Here is a 22,223-nt window from a genome sequence, read left to right on the forward strand (position 1 = left end):
CTATTTACATAAGAAAACGGGATGACAATGTTGCCACTTTTTAATTTCTACTCATTTTTTCCAAGCTGTACAAATCATCTCAAAAATAGGTCCCATAATTCTTATGTCAGTGAATTAAGAACTATGGGACATTTTGTTGAGTAAGTTGTCTACACAAATATTTTTACAGTTGACTGCACTACTAGTATTAAGTTACATTTTGACTTTTGAGCTTTTGTAGTTCTCTAACTGAGCCGAAAGGAATACAAAATACCAAAATTTTGGTTAGGTACTATGCTATAAAATGCTAACATAGCTGGTCTTAATCCTGTCAAAAATGGCCACAGGTATTCGATGTCTAACAAATTCTGAATATATTTTATCGTCCAATGAACGTTGACATCTTTGTTAATTATTTTTAAAATATACATATTATAATTATTTAAATAAATATTCGATTAATATAATATATATAACGATGTGTATTATATTAACGTACCGTACGGTAGTTTTTTCCCTATCCAACCAAATTCAATGTAGTAACCTTAATCATTTATAGTGGCGCCCACCATGGGACCACAGGTTTTGCTGCAATTGAACATTCTTACCAATATAAAATAATTTAGGTTCCATTACAGTCTTACCGTGCTATGAAAACTCCAAAGCGACTCTGTTGTCAGTTGTTTTAAATGAGTCATTTCGTCTGACGAGAGTAACCTTGATTACTTTTAGTGGCGCCCAACATGGGACCCCGGGCTTTGATCCAAATGTACACATTGTTATCAATATAAAATAATTTAAGTTCCATTACAGTCTTACCGTGCTATGAAAACTCCAAAGTGACTCTGTTGACAGTTGTTTTAAATGAGTAATTTCGTCTGACGAGAGTAACCTTGATTACTTTTAGTGGCGCCCAACATGGGACCACGGGCTTTGATCCAAATGTACACATTCTTATCAATATAAAATAATTTAGGTTCCATTACAGTCTTACCGTGCTATGAAAACTCCGAAGCAACTCTGTTGTCAGTTGATTTAAAATGGTTCGTTTCGCCTGAAGAGAGAAATCCCAATTTTTTTTATAGTGGCGCCCAACATGGGACCACGGGTTTTGCTGCATATGCACACTTTTTTACCAATATTATATAATTTAAGTTTTATCATTATAATTAAGGACTTAGATAATATAATTTAAGTTGTTATACTCTTTATATATATTTATTTACTTTGTTACTTATGATATTAGGTAACAGTACCTAGATAACAAAATTAAACTAATTACTACGGCCGCAATAAAAACATGAATAGTCTAAAAAATTAGCCTACACAGTCCGCCAACAACATGTTTTTCAAAGAGTATTCATATATAGCTAGTTCACTTTATATTATATTGTACCTAATTATAAGAATTTATTTGACAATATTTTGTATTGTAAGCATGAAATTAATTAAACTATTAATTTTTTTAGTATTTAAAAAAATACTCTCAACTCCTTGGTTATTGTAAATGTATATTGAAATTCATACATTTTCTAGTCAGTTCAAGTATTTAATTATAATGTATTCTGTGTTATACTGCTCAGACATAAGAACTAGCACGAGAGAAGCCGCGGAAGGCTTCATAAAGAGAAAAGTATTATAGTAGATAGTTAGTTGTACTGTAAATGAAACATTCTTAGGGGCACTTTTCTGTGACAGTTAAGGCCATAAACAGGACAAATTTGTACCTGCCGACATTTTATTTTGGTCATAAAACCAGTCTCATTTCACCGAAATTAACGCCAATTTCACTTTTACGAGCTGTAAGCGCTTTCAAGTAAGCTTTCTAATTTACGCTGTCACATCAAAAAATGGGTCATTCGAAATGTTTTAGGTGCTGATTAGTTCAACTTTTAGGGAGCTTTTTACGCGCCTAATCTTTTTTGAATACGCGAACGTGTCGCAGAGCAATATTTCTCGTTTTAACGCGCAATTTGCGCATAGCAAATTTGTCAAAATTGTCTACATTAAACTCTGTTTGTTCTCCGAATATATAAAATAAAACTCCGAAAATAAAAGGGTCGAAGAGATTTATTTAGGTTAGCTTAGCTTTCACTTTGCGTGTAAATACGTAGAAGACAGACAAAGTGGCGATATTTTTCCACAGAACTTCCATTTTACGTCTTTGAGCACTATTCTTGGTTACCCACTAAACTTTTGACTACCTACCGTCAGTTTTAGTCACTTTAGTCAGTCCATGACGCAGCTTGGGAAAAGTGCTAATTTTGTCAAAGCGCCACTTACAAACCCTATTCTCTAGGTCGTGCGACTGTATTGTGTATATGCCTTTATTGGCCACAATGTTTGCTTCGGAAACATTCCTTGGGGCTTGTTCTATTAATTGCACCAAAGTTCAACAACTATTCGCCTTGGCAATTAAACGGGTAATTTACTTAAGAAGTTTGTAGTGCAACGATATTATTTAGAGGTAAGTTAAATTGCGCTTTACAAAATTGTTACTGAGAGACTTTTTGTTATCCCCCTTAAATAAATAAATAACAAATATTCATAATCGTATGTATTATTACCCTGAAGAAAGGCCAGGTCAAGAGCACCCTAAACCGGCGAGCGTGTATGAGGAATGTTATGAAAGTGAACGAAGCGAAAGAGGTATGTCAGGATCGTAGCAAGTGGAAATCCGTGGTCTCTGCCTACCCCTCCGGGAAATAGGCGTGATTATATGTATGTATGTATGTATGTAAGTATGTATGTATTATATATATAGCCTTTATCGTCAAAGTCATATGAATGTAAGCACAGCAAATGATTTTCTTGTACCAGTTTGGCAATAGGTAGTAACAGAATTATTACAATCACGTACGTAGACAACTTCGTTTCGAGGTTTCTGCAACTTCGTTAACTAACTCAACACAGTAGCCAGAAAATAATTTATTGAAGTAAGACATAATTATTTAACAAAAATGTGTTAATTGTTTAACCCTACAATGCATGACTTTTTTGTTTAGAAAATAAAATTATATGTGATGAATACAGGGTGGTTAAAAATAATTGCATTCCCTTTGCCAGGGAGGTTTTGGGATTATACTGAGCATCTTTTACTATGGTACCAACCCCGAAATCCTAGGCATACTAGGCATACTAGACAAATCCTTTATAATTTTAGAATTTTCTACACAACACAAAACTTGGCACCCATAATAGATCTCAATTCTTTCACGACACATATTCTTAATATTGATTTTGGCTCTCATTTCACATTTATGTTTTTGCTGGGATACTTTTTATTTGAACTACTGTTTTTTACTGATGCACTGTAAGTACCAACCCGCCCAGCAAAAGGGCCTAACAGCGTCCCAGTACTTTTCCCTTTGTTACAACTTCTGTTAACATGTTCTGACTAAGCGCAGTTTCTTTTGATAGGCAATATAAGTTTTCTAATACACATACGTGTAACTACAGGTAGATACGGAACTACATTTTCATAGTAAAGAAGTACATAGTAGTTATTATGTTTTGCCCTACTATTTACATACCTACTATATGGATCGCAATTATATAGAGGTAGGTACTTAGGCAAGGAAGCTGCCAGCAGCCTCTTTGTTAAGCCGATCACTGACTAAAGCTGGAAACAAATTATCGGACGCGGCTGACGGACGCGGCTCACAGCCGCGACTTATAGGTATCTAGATAATAAATATACACTGAACTGTGCAAACTATCGGAGGTAAGCCGTGGACGTAACCTTGTGCTGACCTTGAGCCTTCGGACGTCCGACAGAAATCTGGCGCGCTGGATGTTCCTGTCAGCCGAAAACGTCCGCGGACGGTATGCAGTAGTATGCACGGGGTGCGGGACGCGTCACTGCGCCAGAAGGACGCGGACTACGCGAGAGCTTGGACGTGCGTACGGTAAAAATGGAGGAAAGAATTATCGAGTGTGTTCGCAACAAGGAATTACTGTATAATCTCAAATTAAAGGATTACAAAAATGCATGTTTCTTCGTCTACAGTTCATTGTGGACTAAGCGTTGTTGCGCGTCCGCAAGCCACGTCCCGAACACTGTGCACATTTTTATGTCGCGCCCGTCAGCCGCGTCAGATAATTTGTTTCCAGCTTAACAGTCCGCCGGACGATATCGGCCGGTCAGTTGTTCGGAGCTGTCAAAGTTTTGTTCTAACTGACAGGCCGATACACTTTAAACTAAAAAATAAAAAATGTAAATAAATGTAATGTAATGTGTGTATAATATAATATATGTAAATGTAATTAAATATGTGACAGGCCGATATCGTCCGGCGGCCTGTTAGACAGTGGTCGGCTTTACCAGTGATATCGATCAGTAGTTAGGCCATATTTTGGAACCAGTCTTGTAACGATGGACCCCACGGAGCTAGGGTTTTGAAGCTAAAAGTAAGTAAATTGGGAAGCACTAATTAAAAATATACGTCATTGTAAAATCCATTATACTATCTACATAAAAAGCCTAACTTCTTTTTTAGTTAGGAATATATTTGACTAAGTTTTTTTTATGATTTGTGCATGGCTATTCAGAAAAATTACCTACACGTTCATGGAAAGTTAAAGGTCTCAACATGATCTTCTACAATTTATAAAGTAAACCCCACCCGTCATTTAATAATATAATATGTCCTACAAGTCTCCCAGACTATTAAAATTACTCGCGAATTTCGTGCGTGAACAAACCGACGGGCCCCAATATCCGGCGATATACAGTGGAACCTGGATAATTGCAATCTCAAGGGACCGGCCAGTTTTTGTCAATTAACCAGGTTTTTCATTTAAGCAGGTCGTGTCAATTAACGAGGTTCAAAAAATCGTTGTGTCAATTATAGAGGTTTTCATTAATAGAGGTTACGTTCGGACAAATTTCTTTTATGGAGGTGCAAATAACCATTTAATGTAGATTTACACGCTTACACTCTGGGTATCTGGTCTATATATTGCTTCTGTCTATACTTGCACTTTTACACTAAGTACATTAATTACCACTTTATTTTCTTATCATTTGGGTTTATAAATTCCCTTGAATTGAAGAAGAAAGTTTTATCAAAATGTAAAAAACATACTTTGTTTTTTATTGATCAAAACTATTTCACCTACTGCAGGCTGTGATAGATACCCTATAACTACATTATTTAAATTACAGAGGTAATAAGTAAGACTCGTTTCAATAATAGAGGTAAAAACAAGAGCAAAAATAACGGTTTTTTTTAGAACAGTGTCAATTATAGAGGTCTTAAGTTGTGATGTGGTCAATTACAGAGGCAAAATTACGAAAAGCACTAAAATCTAGATTGCAATTATAGAGGCTCCAAAATTTCAATTATAGAGGCCTTTTGGTCTCAAGGGACCGGGACCGGACTTTTGGTTGCAATTATTGAGGTTTTCCATTTATCCAGGTGCCAATTAACCAGGTTTCACTGTATTAAAAACGAAATGGTGAAGCGTGATGTTTGTCTTTTGAGGGATTACTGCTTTAGGTTTATTTTGAATTGGATGGCTCTGTATGACTGTATGTATGGCTCCTTACATGCGATAGCGCTGGTTGTCAAAAGTTACTTTTAACAATTCAGTTACCACATAACATAAGCACCATCTATTTCGGCTGTAAAACCCAATTCCATGTTTTTTTAATTAGATTTTACGTATGTAATACATTATATAATAAACTTTATTAGTGTATACAAACTTAATACCTACAAATTTAATAATTGGATCACAGGGCGAATCGGGATATGCAGTATTTTAAATATCAACAGATTTTTCACCATGATCCGACTCACCCTGTGATCCGATTTGCTTCGGTCTACCATCTCTTTGATGTCTGCCTATCAGAAATGGGTAACTATTAAACCGTACAATTAGCCTGACCCAATTGCTCTTGGTTGGATTTAATTTAAGGATGACTCATACTAGACCGGGCCGGGGCTAGGCCGGAGCTTCCGGCGCTTCGTTTTCTATGAAAGCACCATGTGATCACCGATTAGCCATCATAGAAAATCACATAATTATCGGACACGGTTCGGTCTAGCGTGAGTCATCCTATGTAAGTACGTTATAGACGATGGCGATATTACAGCTAAGTTATTAACAATGAAATAAAATAATACAATAATTATTATATCCTCTAAACCGAATTTCAATGAACCTTTCACAAACAACTACCAGATAACCTTTTAGAATTCCCAACCCTGAAAACGCTAAGAAAACACGATAATATTTTGTAAATAAGACCTTTCCCGCACTCGAGGGCCACATCAACCTTTTTTGGACCTTCAAAAGATAAAATAGGTAGGTGTTTTATATTTTCGTATTTCCTTTCGTCGGGCAATACAATACCTATTATAAATTCTGTGGTATCTGTATCAAGTTTCAGTATTGTAAACGACTCTTAAAATTTAAATTTGACTAGTATTTAAAGAGTGAGGTAGGACAATATGATACGGCCGATCGTATCGAATTTACAAATCGACCTGGAGTCAAATTTATGTAGCTAACCGTGCAGCGCGGACATCATAGGCCCGCGTTGGCCCATCGTGTAGAGGAGCCAAAATACGAATTCCTGGAATTGGCGTCGAGACACTCGGTCTTTGTAGTAAAGGTGTGCTCGGGTGCAACGAACTCAGTAGACTTTTGACTGAGGAAACACGCGACCCTCACTCAGGCAGCATTCCTGTAAGAACAGAGAATTTCTATCGCATAGTGCGGAAATGCTGCCTGCGTTATAGACACCGTGTCTGAACGAAAGGGCCAGCGACGGTAGCACGGTCACATTTTTATCGCTTGTCACCATGCCTGTCACGTTCTAACAAGTATGTAAGTGCGAAAGTGATGGGCATAGTGATAGGCGGTAAAAATGGTACCATGCTGCGCCCGCAGGTGTAGATGGTCGTTTTCTTATAATTTGTTTTATTTTTTCTACAGTCAGTTTTTATTTTACTTATTTACTAATTTCACTATTCACACGAAAAAATAAATAAGTTATTTATTTCACATACATACGAGTATAAACCTATCATGTATTATTTTTCTTTGAGCTGGTTTCGAAAACTATACACAATTTCTTGACTCGCTTTCTCTGAGTCCGTATTATTTTTCATCTGTTTTTCTTTGCCTGCAACAAAAAAGAATAAATGATTTCAATTAAAATGAGTTGGCATGAAATAATAATAATAAACAGTAATAGGATTCATAGGATCAACAATGGCATGATTATTTTCCCTTGCATGCGAGGTTTCAGTCAAGAAGAAAAGGCTGAGAGCTCGTTTGCACTCAGGACAAGATACCTGGTTCATAGTCGTTCGGCGCATCGTTCCACGCCTGGAGCTTAGTGGTACCGAAGAATCGAAATACCAGGTCCCCGGTGATCATTAAGCCAGCTGCCAAGAAGAATACGATGCGCCATCTAGCGGGGTCTGTCTGGAAATATAAAATTTTAAAGTTAGCACAGAGATTTTTCAATTTGCTAGTCTGGAAAGGTAGAGAATGTGAAACTAAATTTCACACGGACAGAACGACGGGTACAGTATTTTTTAAATTATGTATTTTTAGAATTTAAGTAGAGAGACTAGAGAGCTAAGGTTCTCCGAAACATGTCGCGCGAGTGACTAAAACCACGTTTAACTGTAAAATTAGCTTAATTTATTTTTGTTTACTGAATGGTTTACAGCTGAATATAACCTCCTGAGTCCCTGAGGCCTTTATAAAGGATTAAATCCAAATCGAATTTTGAATTAAAATGGAATACAAGGAGGTAGAATTGCCCGTAGAACCGATGGCCGTTGGGGCGGAAAGGTTCTCGAGTGGCGACCACCTACCGGAAGGCGCAGCGTGGGTAGACCCCCCACAAGGTGGACTGATGACCTGGTGAAGGTCGCGGGAGTCCGCTGGATGCGGGTGGCGCAAGACCGGTCATTGTGGCACTCTTTGGGGGAGGCCTATGTCCAGCAGTGGACGTCCTCTGGCTGATATGATCATGATGATGATGACAAGAAAGTTCCAAATTCAAAACAGCAACAATGATAAAGGGGATTCAAGAGGATATTTAGTAAACTGGTAACACTTACGGGATGGTCACCAAGGATGAAGCCTGTACTAAGAGGTGCCAAGATGCCAACTAGATTGGCAACGCAGTTGGTCATGCCGAACATAATACCACCGAAATTTGGTGACAGGTCGATGTGATTTAACTGGAAACAATAGATTAGCTTAGTATCAAGTTATGTTTAATCAGGCATGGCAACTCACGCATCAAAGATGGTGCGTTAGAGCTTAGAGCGCGGTCGAAATATTTAATGGTGATATTTATTCAGATTTTAAAACGAAAAGATAAGTTTATTTGCGTATAGAGGTAAATGATTCTATCGCACAAGTTAACAGAAATAAGTCCCACTTTTTGCGTAATATATACGTCTGGACGAGTTATAAATAGGAAAAAAAATTGGCGTTGTAGATTTAACTTTGGATATTTTCATTGAAGAGGATTGAATTTTTAAAATGGAAATGTTCATTTGGTGTAACACATTTTACATTCTCACATAATAACATACCTCGGTCGATTTCAGAAAAAAAGTTACAAACCCGTTTTAACGTTGTTGGAATCTACAACGGCCTGATTAAAATTTTTGGCGTTTATTAAAATTAAAATCAGGCTGTAAGCTACTGCATCCGCTTACTTCCAGGTGATCATCATTTTATAAATAACTTACATACCTATCTATATATACCGCCATTGAATGTGTTAAAGAGAACTTACCACATAACCACATCCGCTGGTGCTCAAAATTCCACCAGTGAGTGTCATCACTGCTATGGCGATATTTTGGTGCTCTCTTGTGAGGTATGACATCACGATAAGGCCTATACCGCCGCCTATGCAGCCTGTAAATATCGGATTGCATATCTTAAATACAAAAAGTACTAAAGGAAAAGATATTACTTTAAATTTTGGAACTAGTTCTACCCCCGACTTCCTGCCGTTTTCGAACTTCAAGATATTCACAAGAGACCACACGTACTAGATCCATTCTATACTTCTACGTTATAGTTTACATATCAACTAGTTCTCTTTTGCAGCGCAATTCGGGCAACCAATGTCACTTTTACGTTAGATAGAGTAAGATATCTATTAGATGTGAATTGGATCTCTAAGTCATATCCTGTGGAAATCGTTGAAGAGTATCTCCAGAATCGCGCAAATGTCAAATTTTACAGGTAAGATCTTAAACATATCGTTATCGTATCTTGGTGATGTCTTATACATAGATGTCTATTTCAAAATCCGAATCGGGCCCTTCGTCGTGATAAAAACTTTGATATCCTATAATATATCCTTTTCTGGACCTCAAACTATATATACCACATTTCTTAGAAATCGGTTCAGCTGTTTAAGCGTAAAGAGGTAACAGAAAGAAAAATGTAACAGACTTAGTATTGTACTAATATTATAATGAGCCTGCTCTTCTTGAGCCGACTGGCATTATCAGAGATGATGGCAAGAGGCCTGACGGGGTGTCTTTAGTTCCTTGGAGCTTGGGACGGATGCTGGTGTGGGATGCTACCTGTGTAGACACGCTGGCACCGTCCCACCTCCAACGGACTACTGTAAGAGCGGGCGGGGCGGCGGAAAGCGCCGAAATTCTAAAACGTAACAAATATAAGAGCCTCGGTAGAGAGTACCATTTTGTACCATTTGGAGTTGAAACTCTAGGTCCATGGGGTCCCAGCGCGCTTAGGTTGTTCGCAGAAATCGCGAAGCGTCTGGTTGACGTAACTGGTGACCGAAGAGCTGGCGGCTACCTCGCACAATGTATCAGTATTGCGATACAGCGGGGAAATGCCGCCAGCATCCTTGGTACAATGCCTCAGGGGCCTATTTTAGATTTAAGCTAGTTATTAATTTCGTTTAGTTGTACCACTGTATATACAGTGAGTAAATCTAATACGGGCGAATCTCTTAACGGTGGTTAGTATAGGACAAAGTAAAGGTAATTAGATAACATTTACTTAAAGTTGCAACAATAATTTTGTCCATACAAAATAATTCAGCCCGCAATGTAATGCAAACACACTCACGTTAAACGCTAGTCGACAGTTACTTTCAAAAACTCCTATTGCGTATGTAATGTCATTAACTGTCATGAGTGGGTAAATAATAAATAAGTATGATGTTTTTTATCGGACGAAATTACTACCTAGTTTAAAATCAAATTACATCAAAAAATCGTATTAAAGCAATCATTTATTTTAATAACGACCCATTGAAATTACAACTGAAATGTACTGAAGTTGCTGAAATACTTACCAAAGAAAACCAACTAAAAAAGAAAACTCAAAAACACAATTTACAACGATACAAATTCTGAGAAACCTGAATTTAGTTTTGCCCCCTCCACCCTTCCAGTTACGGGCAATCCTTCGCGAGCTTTGTAGTGTTTCACCGTAAATTAAAATCATGTCCATTAATTCAGGAGCAGTAAAAGTTGTTAAAAGAGGCATTTTTATAACATACGATTACTATTGAATCGAACGACTGACATTGTCAAATCAGAGTTGAAATAAAATGAGAAACTTGCAATTCCACCAAAGAGTTTGCCACGTTTTCACACAATGTACCAACCAAGTTTTGTGGTGTTTAGACGGTTTAGTTAATGCTCGAAATAATTTTGGTAATAACTGCACAACTACTATTAGGCGGGCCGTATGCTTATTTTCCGCCATCCTGGTATAAAAAATCAGGCAAATTAAATACGAAATGAATACACAATAATCACTTATGAAATACTGATATTAGATGAATTTTCAAAAAGGATGTGCTATCAAAGGTGCTTGTCTATTGCTCAGATTAGAAATAATCACGTCAAGTGTTGTCATCGTGACTGATTAAAATGAAGTCAGTTTCTTGTTGATAAACATGATAAATAAATAAGATTTAATATCTTTTAACACGCCTAGTAGTTCTTTTATCTACCAAAATAACTACAAAACATTAAACGCAGTGTAATGCTAACATGTATTGTGAATGTTCCTCCAGATAAGTAAGTTTGTAAATGCTATTGTTGTACTGCTAATGAACATTTGACATTTCGGTACCGCAACCATGTTTACAGTACATTGCTGCTGAGAAATTTAAAAAAAATTAATTATGGGGTCGTAATGAACTGCAACTCAAAAAAACCTTTTACTTCATGATTAGACTAATGAATACGGATTATGCGATGTTTATGCCATTATTGTTTCCACCTAGTCGCGATTCTACACAATATGAATTCCACGCAGCTGAAGTTTATCACATGCGTTATTCCTCACAGTCATTATTTCAACACAGTCTTGATTCTACCTAGTAGCGATTCTACACAATATTTATTCCACACATCTGCAGTTTATCACATGCGTTATTCCTCACAGTCATTATTTCAACACAATCTTGATTCTACCTAGTAGTGATTCTACACAATATTTATTCCACACATCTGCAGTTTATCACATGCGTTATTCCTCACAGTCATTATTTCAACACAATCTTGATTCTACCTAGTAGTGATTCTACACAATATTTATTCCACACATCTGCAGTTTATCACATGCGTTATTCCTCACAGTCATTATTTCAACACAGTCTTGATTCTACCTAGTAGCGATTCTACACAATATTTATTCCACACATCTGCAGTTTATCACATGCGTTATTCCTCACAGTCATTATTTCAACACAATCTTGATTCTACCTAGTAGTGATTCTACACAATACTTATTCCACACATCTGCAGTTTATCACATGCGTTATTCCTCACAGTAATTATTTCAACACAATCTTGATTCTACCTAGTAGTGATTCTACACAATATTTATTCCACACATCTGCAGTTTATCACACATAAATATATTACTATACAATCGTCGCAACTCTTATTAATGTGGTTCTACACAACTCCGAATGCTACCTTCTCGTTTGCCGTGACGTGTTTTGCTTGGCGCCATAGCTGATGCTAAGAGAAGTGTCGGTCGGCCGATGCTACGGCATAAGGACTGCGTCAAGCGAGACATGAACTCCTTCAACATCCCGGTTCATAAATGGGAGGAGCTTGCTGCGGACAGAGATAAGTGGCGCAAACTGGTGTTCGATGGTCGTAAAATCCACGATGACGCTTGGTTTAAGACACTGGCAAGTAAGCGAGCCAAGCGTCATCAGCCCGACATGTGTTCGCCACGGGCACACTACACCTGCCAGTTTTGCGGTCGTGGTTGCCGCTCCCGTATTGGCTTATACAGCCATGAAAAACGTTGTTGCCCTGCCTGACACTGTTTGTATAGTCTGCAATAGACTGAAAGGCCTATGATGATGATGATGACACAACTCCATCTATTTTTTGTATTTGCTGGGTGAGAAGTATTAGATGGAGGCAATACGGACAATATTACCTATCCACGGATATCAGTAAAAAGCAGATCAGCTCTACTAAGTTGAACGTTTTTATACTTTCGATCTATTCTCACTAACGTACTTATAAGTAAGTAAGAAAGAGATAGACACTATGCTGTCGCACAGGTCTTCACCTGTAATCGTCCCAGTTATTCACGAAAACGTAGCGATTTTTTTTAAAGAAAGGTTACCCTGGGGTACGTGGCGAAAGTTATACACGGTGTATCAGGAGGAAACCGAATAACTTTAACAGCACATTCCTGAGGTTATTAGAAGCTAAAACTGTTATATACATTTTTGTAAAAAATAAAAACAAAACTGTCATTTTTGCATATTTCTTTGTAAAACCAATACAGTGGCGTATCGTAAGAAACAAAAACTTAAAACGCGAAATCAAAGATTTTATTTTCTAAAGCAGATGAGTTTCATGAGTGATATCTGTCTTTTCGAGATTCTGTAATAGTAACTCCTAGACCCTAGTATCCTAGGACCCGGGTATGTCCTGAAACTACGTCCAAGACCACCGGTGGACGGGCAGCAGCGTCCCTCAAATTCGGTGTACTCGACTGCGATCGCCAACCCGCCTGCCAAGCGTGGCGATTATGGCATTCACCCCCCATCATGCAGAGCACAATAAAACCACGGCCCCGAGGTTCCGGCGACCCCCGGTGCTCTGGCTATGGTAGCGGTCAGGGCATTAGCGGGGTCAGGGGTGCTAAGAATCTCCGGCAAAGATCCGGCTACCCACCCCGACGACGACTGGCCCTGGTAACACACAACATACGCACTATGAGGACTGACGAAAAGATCTGCGAGCTGGAAGAGGAACTGAGCAGGTTACACTGGGACATTGTAGGGTTATGCGAAGTCCGTAGAGAGGGGGAGGACACGACAACCGTGAAATCTGGTAACTTGCTCTACCACCGGGAGGGCGACCAACAGTCCCAAGGTGGTGTCGGGTTTCTCGTTCACAAGTCCCTCATAAACAACATAATAACCATCGACAGTGTGTCGAGCAGGGTCGTATACCTAATACTCAGAATATCCAAAAGATATTCGCTGAAGGTCATTCAGGTATACGCACCGACCTCGTCACACTCCGATGATGAAGTAGTAGAGGCTATGTATGAGGACGTAAGTAGGGCCATACATACTTCTAAAACCTACTTTACTGTTGTTATGGGGGACTTCAACGCAAAGTTGGGCAAGAGAAGCGGTGATGAGTTGAGAGTGGGGCAATTTGGGTATGGGCAGCGGAACCCCAGGGGTCAGAGGCTGGCCGACTTTCTGGAGAGAGAGGAACTCTTCGTGATGAACTCTTTCTTCCAGAAGCCGCCTCACAGGAAATGGACCTGGATGAGTCCTGACGGTGCCACGAGAAACGAGATAGACTTCATCATGACCGACAAGAAACGGATATTCAGCGATGTCTCTGTGATCAACAGGGTAAAGACCGGTAGTGATCACCGAATCGTAAGAGGCTCACTGAATATCAATATTAAACTTGAAAGGTCCAGCCTGATGAAGTCTACGCTCCGACCTAATCGAGCCCATGTTCAAGACTCCAAAAGCTTTCAACTCGAGCTCTCTAACCGCTTTGCTTGCCTAGAGAACTTGGCTTCAGTGGACGAAATCAACGACGGGCTAGTGGAAACTGTCCACATAGTAGGGTCTAAGTTTTTTAGACCCCGCCGTAAAGATAGACCTCAGAAATTGACCGAGCAAACCTTAAACCTCATGGCTGAACGACGCTCGCTACAGTTGCAGTCTCCCGATGACGCGAAGTCATATAGGCAACTCAATAGACGTATATCTAAGTCCTTGCGACATGATCTGCGTCTCTTTAATACTAACCGTATTAAAGAGACTATTGAGTGAAACCAAGGCTCCAAAATGTTCGCAAAGGACAAGTCTATTGGGCAAAGCCAGCTGACGAAGCTGAAACGGGAAGATGGCAGCATAGCGTCGAGCAAAGCGGAGGTTTTAGGCGAGATCGAGAGGTTCTATGGACAGTTATACACTTCGATTGCAAAGCCCGTTGACAGCTTGGTAGGAGATCCAAGAGCCAAGCTGTCCCGACATTATACCGAAGATATCCCGGACATCAGTCTGTACGAGATTAGGATGGCCCTGAAGCAGCTTAAGAACAACAAGGCGCCGGGCAAAGACGGAATCACTTCAGAGCTTCTGAGAGCGGGTGGAACACCGGTACTTAAAGTCCTCCAGAAGCTCTTTAATTCCGTCTTGTCCGAGGGCAAAACGCCTGAAACATGGAATAAAGGCGAGGTGGTGCTGTTTTTCAAAAAAGGTGATAACAGCCTATTGAAGAACTACAGACCCATCACGCTTCTGAGCCATGTCTATAAGCTGTGTTCAAGGGTCATCACGAACCGTCTCGAACACAGACTTGATGACTTCCAGCCTCCCGAACAAGCCGGGTATCGAAAAGGCTATAGTACCATAGACCACATCCATACGCTGCGGCAAGTTATACAGAAGACCGAAGAGTATAACTTACCATTATGCTTAGCGTTTGTGGACTATGAGAAAGCCTTCGATTCGGTGGAAACATGGGCGGTGCTTGAGTCTCTTCAGCGATGCCATATTGACTATCGGTACATCGAAGTGTTTAAGTATTTGTATAGTAACGCCACCATGTCGGTCCGAGTTCAGGAGCAGAGTACGAAGGCGATTCCATTGCAAAGAGGCGTAAGGCAGGGAGACGTTATCTCTCCGAAACTGTTTACTGCCGTAATGGAAGACACCTTCAAGCTCCTGGAATGGCAAGGACTTGGCATCTACATCAACGGCGAATACATCACTCACCTTCGGTTTGCCGACGATACGTAGTCATGGCAAAGTCGATGGAGTAACTCAGCATGATGCTCGATGACTTCAACCGAGTTTCACAACGGGTAGGCTTGAAAATGAACATGGACAAGACGAAACTTATGTCAAATGCCAATGTTGTGCCCATCCGTCTCTGTTGGGAACTCGGTACTCGAAGTTGTTGAGAAGAAGAAGAAGTTTTTCCGGTTTTAGTAACTTTAAGCAGTAGAAATTAATTTATTTTGATCCGTGAACAATTGCGATAACGTCAAACAAGACAATGGCTTTGACAAGAGGCCACTGCGGCCAGTGAAGTTTATTTCTGATATGAAAACTGTTTCTTAGTAGTTAGTATTAATCCCTTATTATTAAAAAAATACTCATATAAGGTGCCTTTTTACCAGAAATGTGACCGATGTCGAACATTAATAAGAGTTGCGACGATTGTATAGTAATATATTTGTGTGTGATAAACTGCAGATGTGTGGAATAAATATTGTGTAGAATCACTACTAGGTAGAATCAAGATTGTGTTGAAATAATGACTGTGAGGAATAACGCATGTGATAAACTGCAGATGTGTGGAATAAATATTGTGTAGAATCACTACTAGGTAGAATCAAGATTGTGTTGAAATAATGACTGTGAGGAATAACGCATGTGATAAACTGCAGATGTGTGGAATAAATATTGTGTAGAATCGCTACTAGGTAGAATCAAGACTGTGTTGAAATAATGACTGTGAGGAATAACGCATGTGATAAACTTCAGCTGCGTGGAATTCATATTGTGTAGAATCGCGACTAGGTGGAAACAATAATGGCATAAACATCGCATAATCCATGAATAGGATTCTATGTCCGATTTAATTTATCGCCCGTATTAGATTTACTCACTGTATATTGTATGTAAATAAATGATTTATTTATTAGTGATATCATTATCAATCACCATTGCACGATCCAAGTATTTTTTACATACCTATTGAGTTGAAAAGTTTCCGAGTGGCGTCCAGACTGAGTATATTGTTATTTATAAGGTAATCGCTTAGCACGCTAGAAACCACCAAGACAATCCATTGTCCGATGAACGGGAGGGCCGAAAGTGAGGAGCTCTGAAAATAAAGTTAAGGAGAAGAATAATAATAAAAGTTATAACACTTAAGTATTTTTCCTAAATAAGGAGCTCAAAAAATGGCGGACAAAAATGCCGCATGAGAGTAGTAACCGACTTATTTTACAAATTGCTGTTGGTTTCTGCCGGCTAAAGATACCTACATACTTACATTAAACACAAAAATAGTTATGTGAACGGGAGCTTTAAATATTCTCAAATCACCTTGGCTGTGCATTAAGGATGACTCACGTTAGACAGGGTCGTGTCCAGGCCAGAGCTTCCGGCGCATCATTTTCTATCAAAATCATCACGTGATCACCTGTCATGTCATATAAAAGTAGGTAAGCTCCGGAAGCTCCGGTCCGGACACGGCCCGGTCTAACCTGAGTCCTTTATGGATCGTATTTTTTTATGTCGGTCTATCTTATCGCGGTCGGTCTAGTTTCATTCTGTTACTAGGTTCTGCCTGCGACTTCACCTGCATGGGGAAACTATCCAATGTGCTTTCTCGGGCTTAAAACTATTTCCATACCAAATTTCATCTATATCCGTTCAGCGGTTTTAGCGTGAAGAGGTAAAAGACAGAGTTATTTTCGTGTTTATAATATTAGTGAGAAGTAGGGATTCTAGCATTGTTTTTCATGCTTACATTTTTCAAGTTAATTCCCAGTGCCTGTTTCAAGTAAGTAGGCATTTGGACCAGAAACATAACGAAGGTCCAGTTGAAACCGATGTGGATGATCGCCGTTGCGTAGAGAGGCCGTGACGTGAGGATACTTCGCCAAGGAATGGGCGGGCAGGCCTGTGAAATATAATTAAAATGTAACATTTTCCTACACGTGCCCAATAAGATGATGTTTAGCTATTTTCTCAACCCACATTAATTACGCAATAAGATGTCAACTCAAAAAAAAGACGCTTAATGTTAAAAAAAATTATTGCAAAATTAATGTGGGTTGACACATTTTTGTTAAACACCACCCTAAATATTCATTTCATACATATCTTATCACTGCAGCCTGCCTTTGCTTTGCTGGTCTACTACTACCTTAACGTATTGTGACGCTAGAGAGCCACGTGTTTGTTTTCATGAGATTTCCTATTTTTCCCATACAAATCCACTAATCCGGCAGTCTGACAAAGGGGGAAAAATCGGGTGCCAGATTACTGAGCGCCTATTGTACATAACATATCACGGAAAATTACCTTCCCACTGGAATTAAGCGAGCTCTCAATATACTCTCGCTCCTCCTCCTTTACCCACCGGTGCTCTCTGGGACTACTTCCCGCAAAACCCCACCATAAGATAGCAGTTCCACAAGCGAGCACACCCATTGTATAGAAAATGAGCGTCCAACCAAGCGACGTTGAAGACAGCATGCCACAAACAGGCATCGTCAAGATCGTGCCTATCTGAATGCCTGAAACAAAATAAGTGCTAAGACTAGAACATTACTAAGATAAGAACCGGTAAGTAATTATTAAGACCACTAGTAACTCATGAAATAAAACTATCCTGAAGGAGTTAAGAGGTTTGCGACTTTAGGTATTTTGGCTAAGGTAGCAAAATCCCTAATAAAATTTCGTTGAATCGGATTTACGAGGTTTGCGACTTTAGCCGACATGGGAACGCGTATAACCATCAGAATATCACCTTAATGGTAACATTCCATTTCTAACCGCAGCTGCACTACCGGTACTGAACGCGTCGCTGTCATTGTCAATTTCCATAGTAAAATGAACAGTAATGCAGCTGTCGTTGGAAATGGACTGTCACCTTTAGAGTGACATTCTATTTCCAACTGCAGCTGCAATACTGTTCATTTTACTATGGAAATTGACAATGACAGCGACGCGTTTCCATAGTAAAATGAACAGTATTGCAGCTGCAGTTGGAAATGGAATGTCACTCTTAGGGTGACATTTCATTTCTGACCGCAGCTGCACTATCGGTGTTATTGTTAATTTCCATAGTAAAATGAATGGTAGTCAAGTGCTGCTGTCGTTGGAAATGGACTGTCACCTTTAGGCCCGCCGTTTTCCGATAACCTTGAAATAATGTTTTCAGAACGCCTTATTTTACCTGCATAAGCGATCATGCTTAGTCTTGTCCTTTCCTGCGGCGGGGCCCACCGGCCTATAAGCGTATGTGTGCTTGGCATAAAGCAAGCCTGCGTCAGGCCCATAGCCATACGGACCAAGCACACCGCTATCCAAGATCCCTGAAACATTCAAAGACACCGTTATTGATATTTTATACTCGTATGCTTTATTCCTTAATATGGCAGAAATCACGGAAGCTAAGTACCTATATTATACACTGAATAAGAAAAGGAAGTAAGTTTGCTGATGGAAAGTTTTCTTGGAAGATTCTCAATAAGTAAAACCGGTTTAAATCAGTTAAAACCGGTATAGCCAATGTTTGATGAAACAATTATACATTACGTGATTGTTCCTCGCCTTTTTCCATTTGTATTTGAATTTGTAACTAATACTAAAGCAAACATTAGCCAACACCTCCACGATAAAATTTTACTGTTCAATTTGACGTCATGACATACTAATATATCTATATTTACACCGAGTTTCCTTGTTTTTTTTTTTAAATATGAAAATACAAATTTAATTAAATGATCTTGTACTATTTTTTTATAATTATGTGAAATTGTTGTTGCTTTTATTACGTCCAGCACATAATTACTTAAGAACGATTCCTGGTGGATATCCCAAGGAGCACCAAAGTGCTCACGTTAAAAGGTTCCCTGCAATCTTGACCTCATCGTTGGTCTCTTTAAGGGGTTTCTCACTTTGTGGGTATGTCTGCCCTAATGGCCACTGGCCTAATGGGTGTTTGGCAACCCTTTCAAGTAAGATGTTGTCGATGCCATTGATTTGGTAGTATTTTATAATTCCATTAGGAAGAAAAACCACGATCTAGCTCCCTCCATTTCACTCACCCTGTCGGTGAGATTGAGCGACCACGTCCCAGTGCCAGTAATTATATAATATACCTACAATACCGTAAAAGTATAAAACGTTGCTCTTTAACATAACTTTGCCCACCGCGTCACGGTTCAGTAAAAGCCAAATAACTTAAAAGTAATTACAGATACACTTTCTGAAGAAAGTGAAGAAGTAGTTATTTCTGTAACTTTTACTCAACTGTGTCGCGATGGACAAAGTTATGTTAAAGGGCAAAGTTTTATACTTTTACAATACAACTAAATTGAATAGGTAATTACACTAAAATACTTACAAATTTCGCCAAAGTAGGGGTAGCTAAGCACAGTATTCCATTGATGATTAGAGCAGACAAGAGCATCGGTTTGCCACCAAACTTCTTCGCCAGGATACCTGCCGGTATCTGCATGATCGTGTACCCCCAGAAAAAGGAAGACAACACTACTCCTCGGATCTCCTCGCTCCATTCGTAAATCTAGGGACAACATTATACATAGTTTTTAATCATTTTTTCAATTGCGTAAGATTAAACCGATGATGGACGAAACATGACACAAAAATGGTTTTAATCTGCATTACATAATAAATATGTAATACTTTCTATTTCAAAATTTTACTCCTAAATTAAAGTTGGATCTAAATCTAAAATAGCGGGATAAGGAAATAAACCTTAAAGGACAGTTTTCGACCATATTTAACGTCCTATATCAAATAAAAATGAATACCATGTTGATACAATTCTTCTTATTATTTACAGAGACAATTGTTTAGTGTCCCTAAAATCGACTTCTGATCTTGTCTCTAGAATCAACTCAAAAATCCTATATAAATCTTATTCACTTTGTAGCAGACTGGACGAGAGTGATCTTAAAAGGGTTTCGTTTGTATAAGCTTTTTATTAGCTCGAGTAAGTTTATTTTTCTTTCCCTTGACGTTGTCTGCCGCTCCTTAGTCCTTACTTATATTTTCAAGCTTTGTGTATCTAAATACGAAGCTTAAATAGAAAATCGCTATCTATTTTTAAGTATCCACGAGGCTTGAAAGTAAAATACCTATCTTTAGGCACTTAATCATCCACGTTGCTTGTGTTGCCAATTTCTGTTCAAGAAGCATAAAATGTGTTCGCATATCATGATTGCTTTGAAAAAATCTCATAAATATCTCACACTGATACTGAAAGTTGAAAGGCTGTTACTCTGTATGCACCCCATACATACATTTTTCTTTTGATTGACAGAAGATAATACGAGTATTTTTCAAATTAGTACCGATATATATTTTTTCTTTCTGTACCGAAACCGATTGTAACAGTATTGCAATTATATAGGGCCAAATGCGTTGTAAAAAATCCTAGTCTCGAAATGACCTTACCTCAACCGTAGTACTGTTTTTGGTTGTGTCAGTCATGGCTAGCACCGCGACACCCATGCTACTTCTCATCACATATATAACCGTGGCACAGACTGCAGTTAACAACATCTGCAAGTGGCGGAAGCCAAGACCACTCCCTGAAAACAAAAAATAGTGTAGTTTTATGAAATAACGATGCCAATGGAACTTATTAACATTGAAAATGTTTATCAGATCGTTTTAGTGGGAGAATGTAATTCGGCTATATTTCCAAAAGTTGCCTACATAGATATACGAAAGGCAGTGTTATTAACCCGTCATCTACCATTCTACCAAGCTGTCAGAAAAAAAGCACCCCTCTATCTACCTCGGCCGGAGATCTCCGTCAATTATTCTGTACCCCGTATTTGTTACGGACGGAGATCCGGTCTAGCGTGAGTGATCCTTTATACCGATAAGTGGTATAGTTGGAATTAGCATGGCCTACTGTATATCAAAATGCACGTTGGACCTTCTAAAGTGATGGAATGAGTTTTTATGATGTCACAAAGATGGCACCATTTGTTGTTAGATATTGTCGATTATTGCAAAAACTATTTAGCCGATTGAAGCAAACAGCCTGCCGTATTTTAACGTTAGATAGAGTAAGATATCTGTTAGATGTGAATTGGATCTCTAAGTCATATCTTGTGGAAATCGTTCACGAGTATCTCCAGAATCACGAAAATGTCAAATTTGACGGTTAGATCTTAAATATATCGTTAATGTATCTTGGTGAGGTCTAAAAGATATCTAATAGATGTCTATTTCAAAATTCGAATCGGGCCCATAGTCTTATGAATGTTATGATAGATTTACATGCTTAATAAAGTCAAGTCAAGTCAAGTATGTAAAGCCATTTGTCGGTATAAACCTTTTTGGTCCTAAGTAAATCGTAAATACTCGTAAGGTACCTACTTTCTACGAATTGGGCTCTCCTCTAAAAGGTACCTAGTAAACTGGCTATCAATGGGTATTTAGAATTAAGTTTGAAAAACCTTACACATATTTTAATTCACCATACTTGCCTCGCTTCTTCTCATCGATCTCCATTTGTAATTTCTCCATGATCTCGATTCCTCCCACCGCACAACACAAATGCACTCCCAGTGTCAACTCTCGCAGAAACAATATACAGTTAGTTATCACTTACTTAATTAATATAACAAACAGTATCTACAGGGTGTTTAAAATGTGTTTACTTTGCTTTGTAGGAATCGACGAACAAAAATTATGTCAATGTAGGTATGTGTATTTATTTTCTACTAACTACTTACCTAACATCTAACAATATCCTACTTATATGTAATTATTGTTTAATCGCTAGAAGAGATAGGTTGTATTGATGCCACATATCAGATAACGTATCATATGAAGGCTTTTATCAATACATCCTGATCATATCAGTAATGAAGGGAGTCTCTGGACAAAGTTATCGTGTTGATACACAGGTCTGTGATTTGTTTTTTTTTTGCCTGTTTGTGTCCCACTGCTGGGCATAGGTCTC

General features: G+C 38.7%; 1 protein-coding gene across 1 annotated transcript; it reads right to left on the reverse strand.

Moving 5' to 3' along the window:
- Nucleotides 1–7,009: 7,009 nt before the first annotated feature.
- Nucleotides 7,010–21,819, reverse strand: LOC134670303 (putative inorganic phosphate cotransporter). Its single transcript, XM_063528052.1, has 11 exons — nt 21,741–21,819; nt 20,699–20,831; nt 19,623–19,802; nt 18,450–18,588; nt 17,573–17,787; nt 17,016–17,168; nt 16,232–16,364; nt 8,756–8,880; nt 8,067–8,189; nt 7,287–7,419; nt 7,010–7,114 (listed from the first exon to the last, which is right to left on the reverse strand). The coding sequence occupies exons 1-11, from the start codon at nt 21,782–21,784 to the stop codon at nt 7,023–7,025; spliced, it is 1,470 nt and encodes a 489-aa protein (XP_063384122.1). The 5' UTR covers nt 21,785–21,819; the 3' UTR covers nt 7,010–7,022.
- Nucleotides 21,820–22,223: the final 404 nt, after the last annotated feature.

Source organism: Cydia fagiglandana, chromosome 13 (genome assembly GCF_963556715.1).
Source record: "Cydia fagiglandana chromosome 13, ilCydFagi1.1, whole genome shotgun sequence".
In the NCBI taxonomy this organism is placed as follows: Eukaryota; Metazoa; Arthropoda; class Insecta; order Lepidoptera; family Tortricidae; genus Cydia; species Cydia fagiglandana.

What these genes read in the sequence shown, in the direction of transcription:
- LOC134670303 (XM_063528052.1), bottom strand. Translation starts at nt 21,784, where the DNA reads ATGGAGAAATTACAAATGGAGATCGATGAGAAGAAGCGAGGCAA. An exon ending in GATGAGAAGAAGCGAGGCAA is followed by an intron (nt 20,832 to 21,740) that starts GTATGGTGAATT and finishes GTTTTCAGGGAG; the next exon opens with TGGTCTTGGCTTCCGCCACT. An exon ending in GAAACTTTTCAACTCAATAG is followed by an intron (nt 8,881 to 16,231) that starts GTATGTAAAAAA and finishes CGATATTTACAG; the next exon opens with GCTGCATAGGCGGCGGTATA.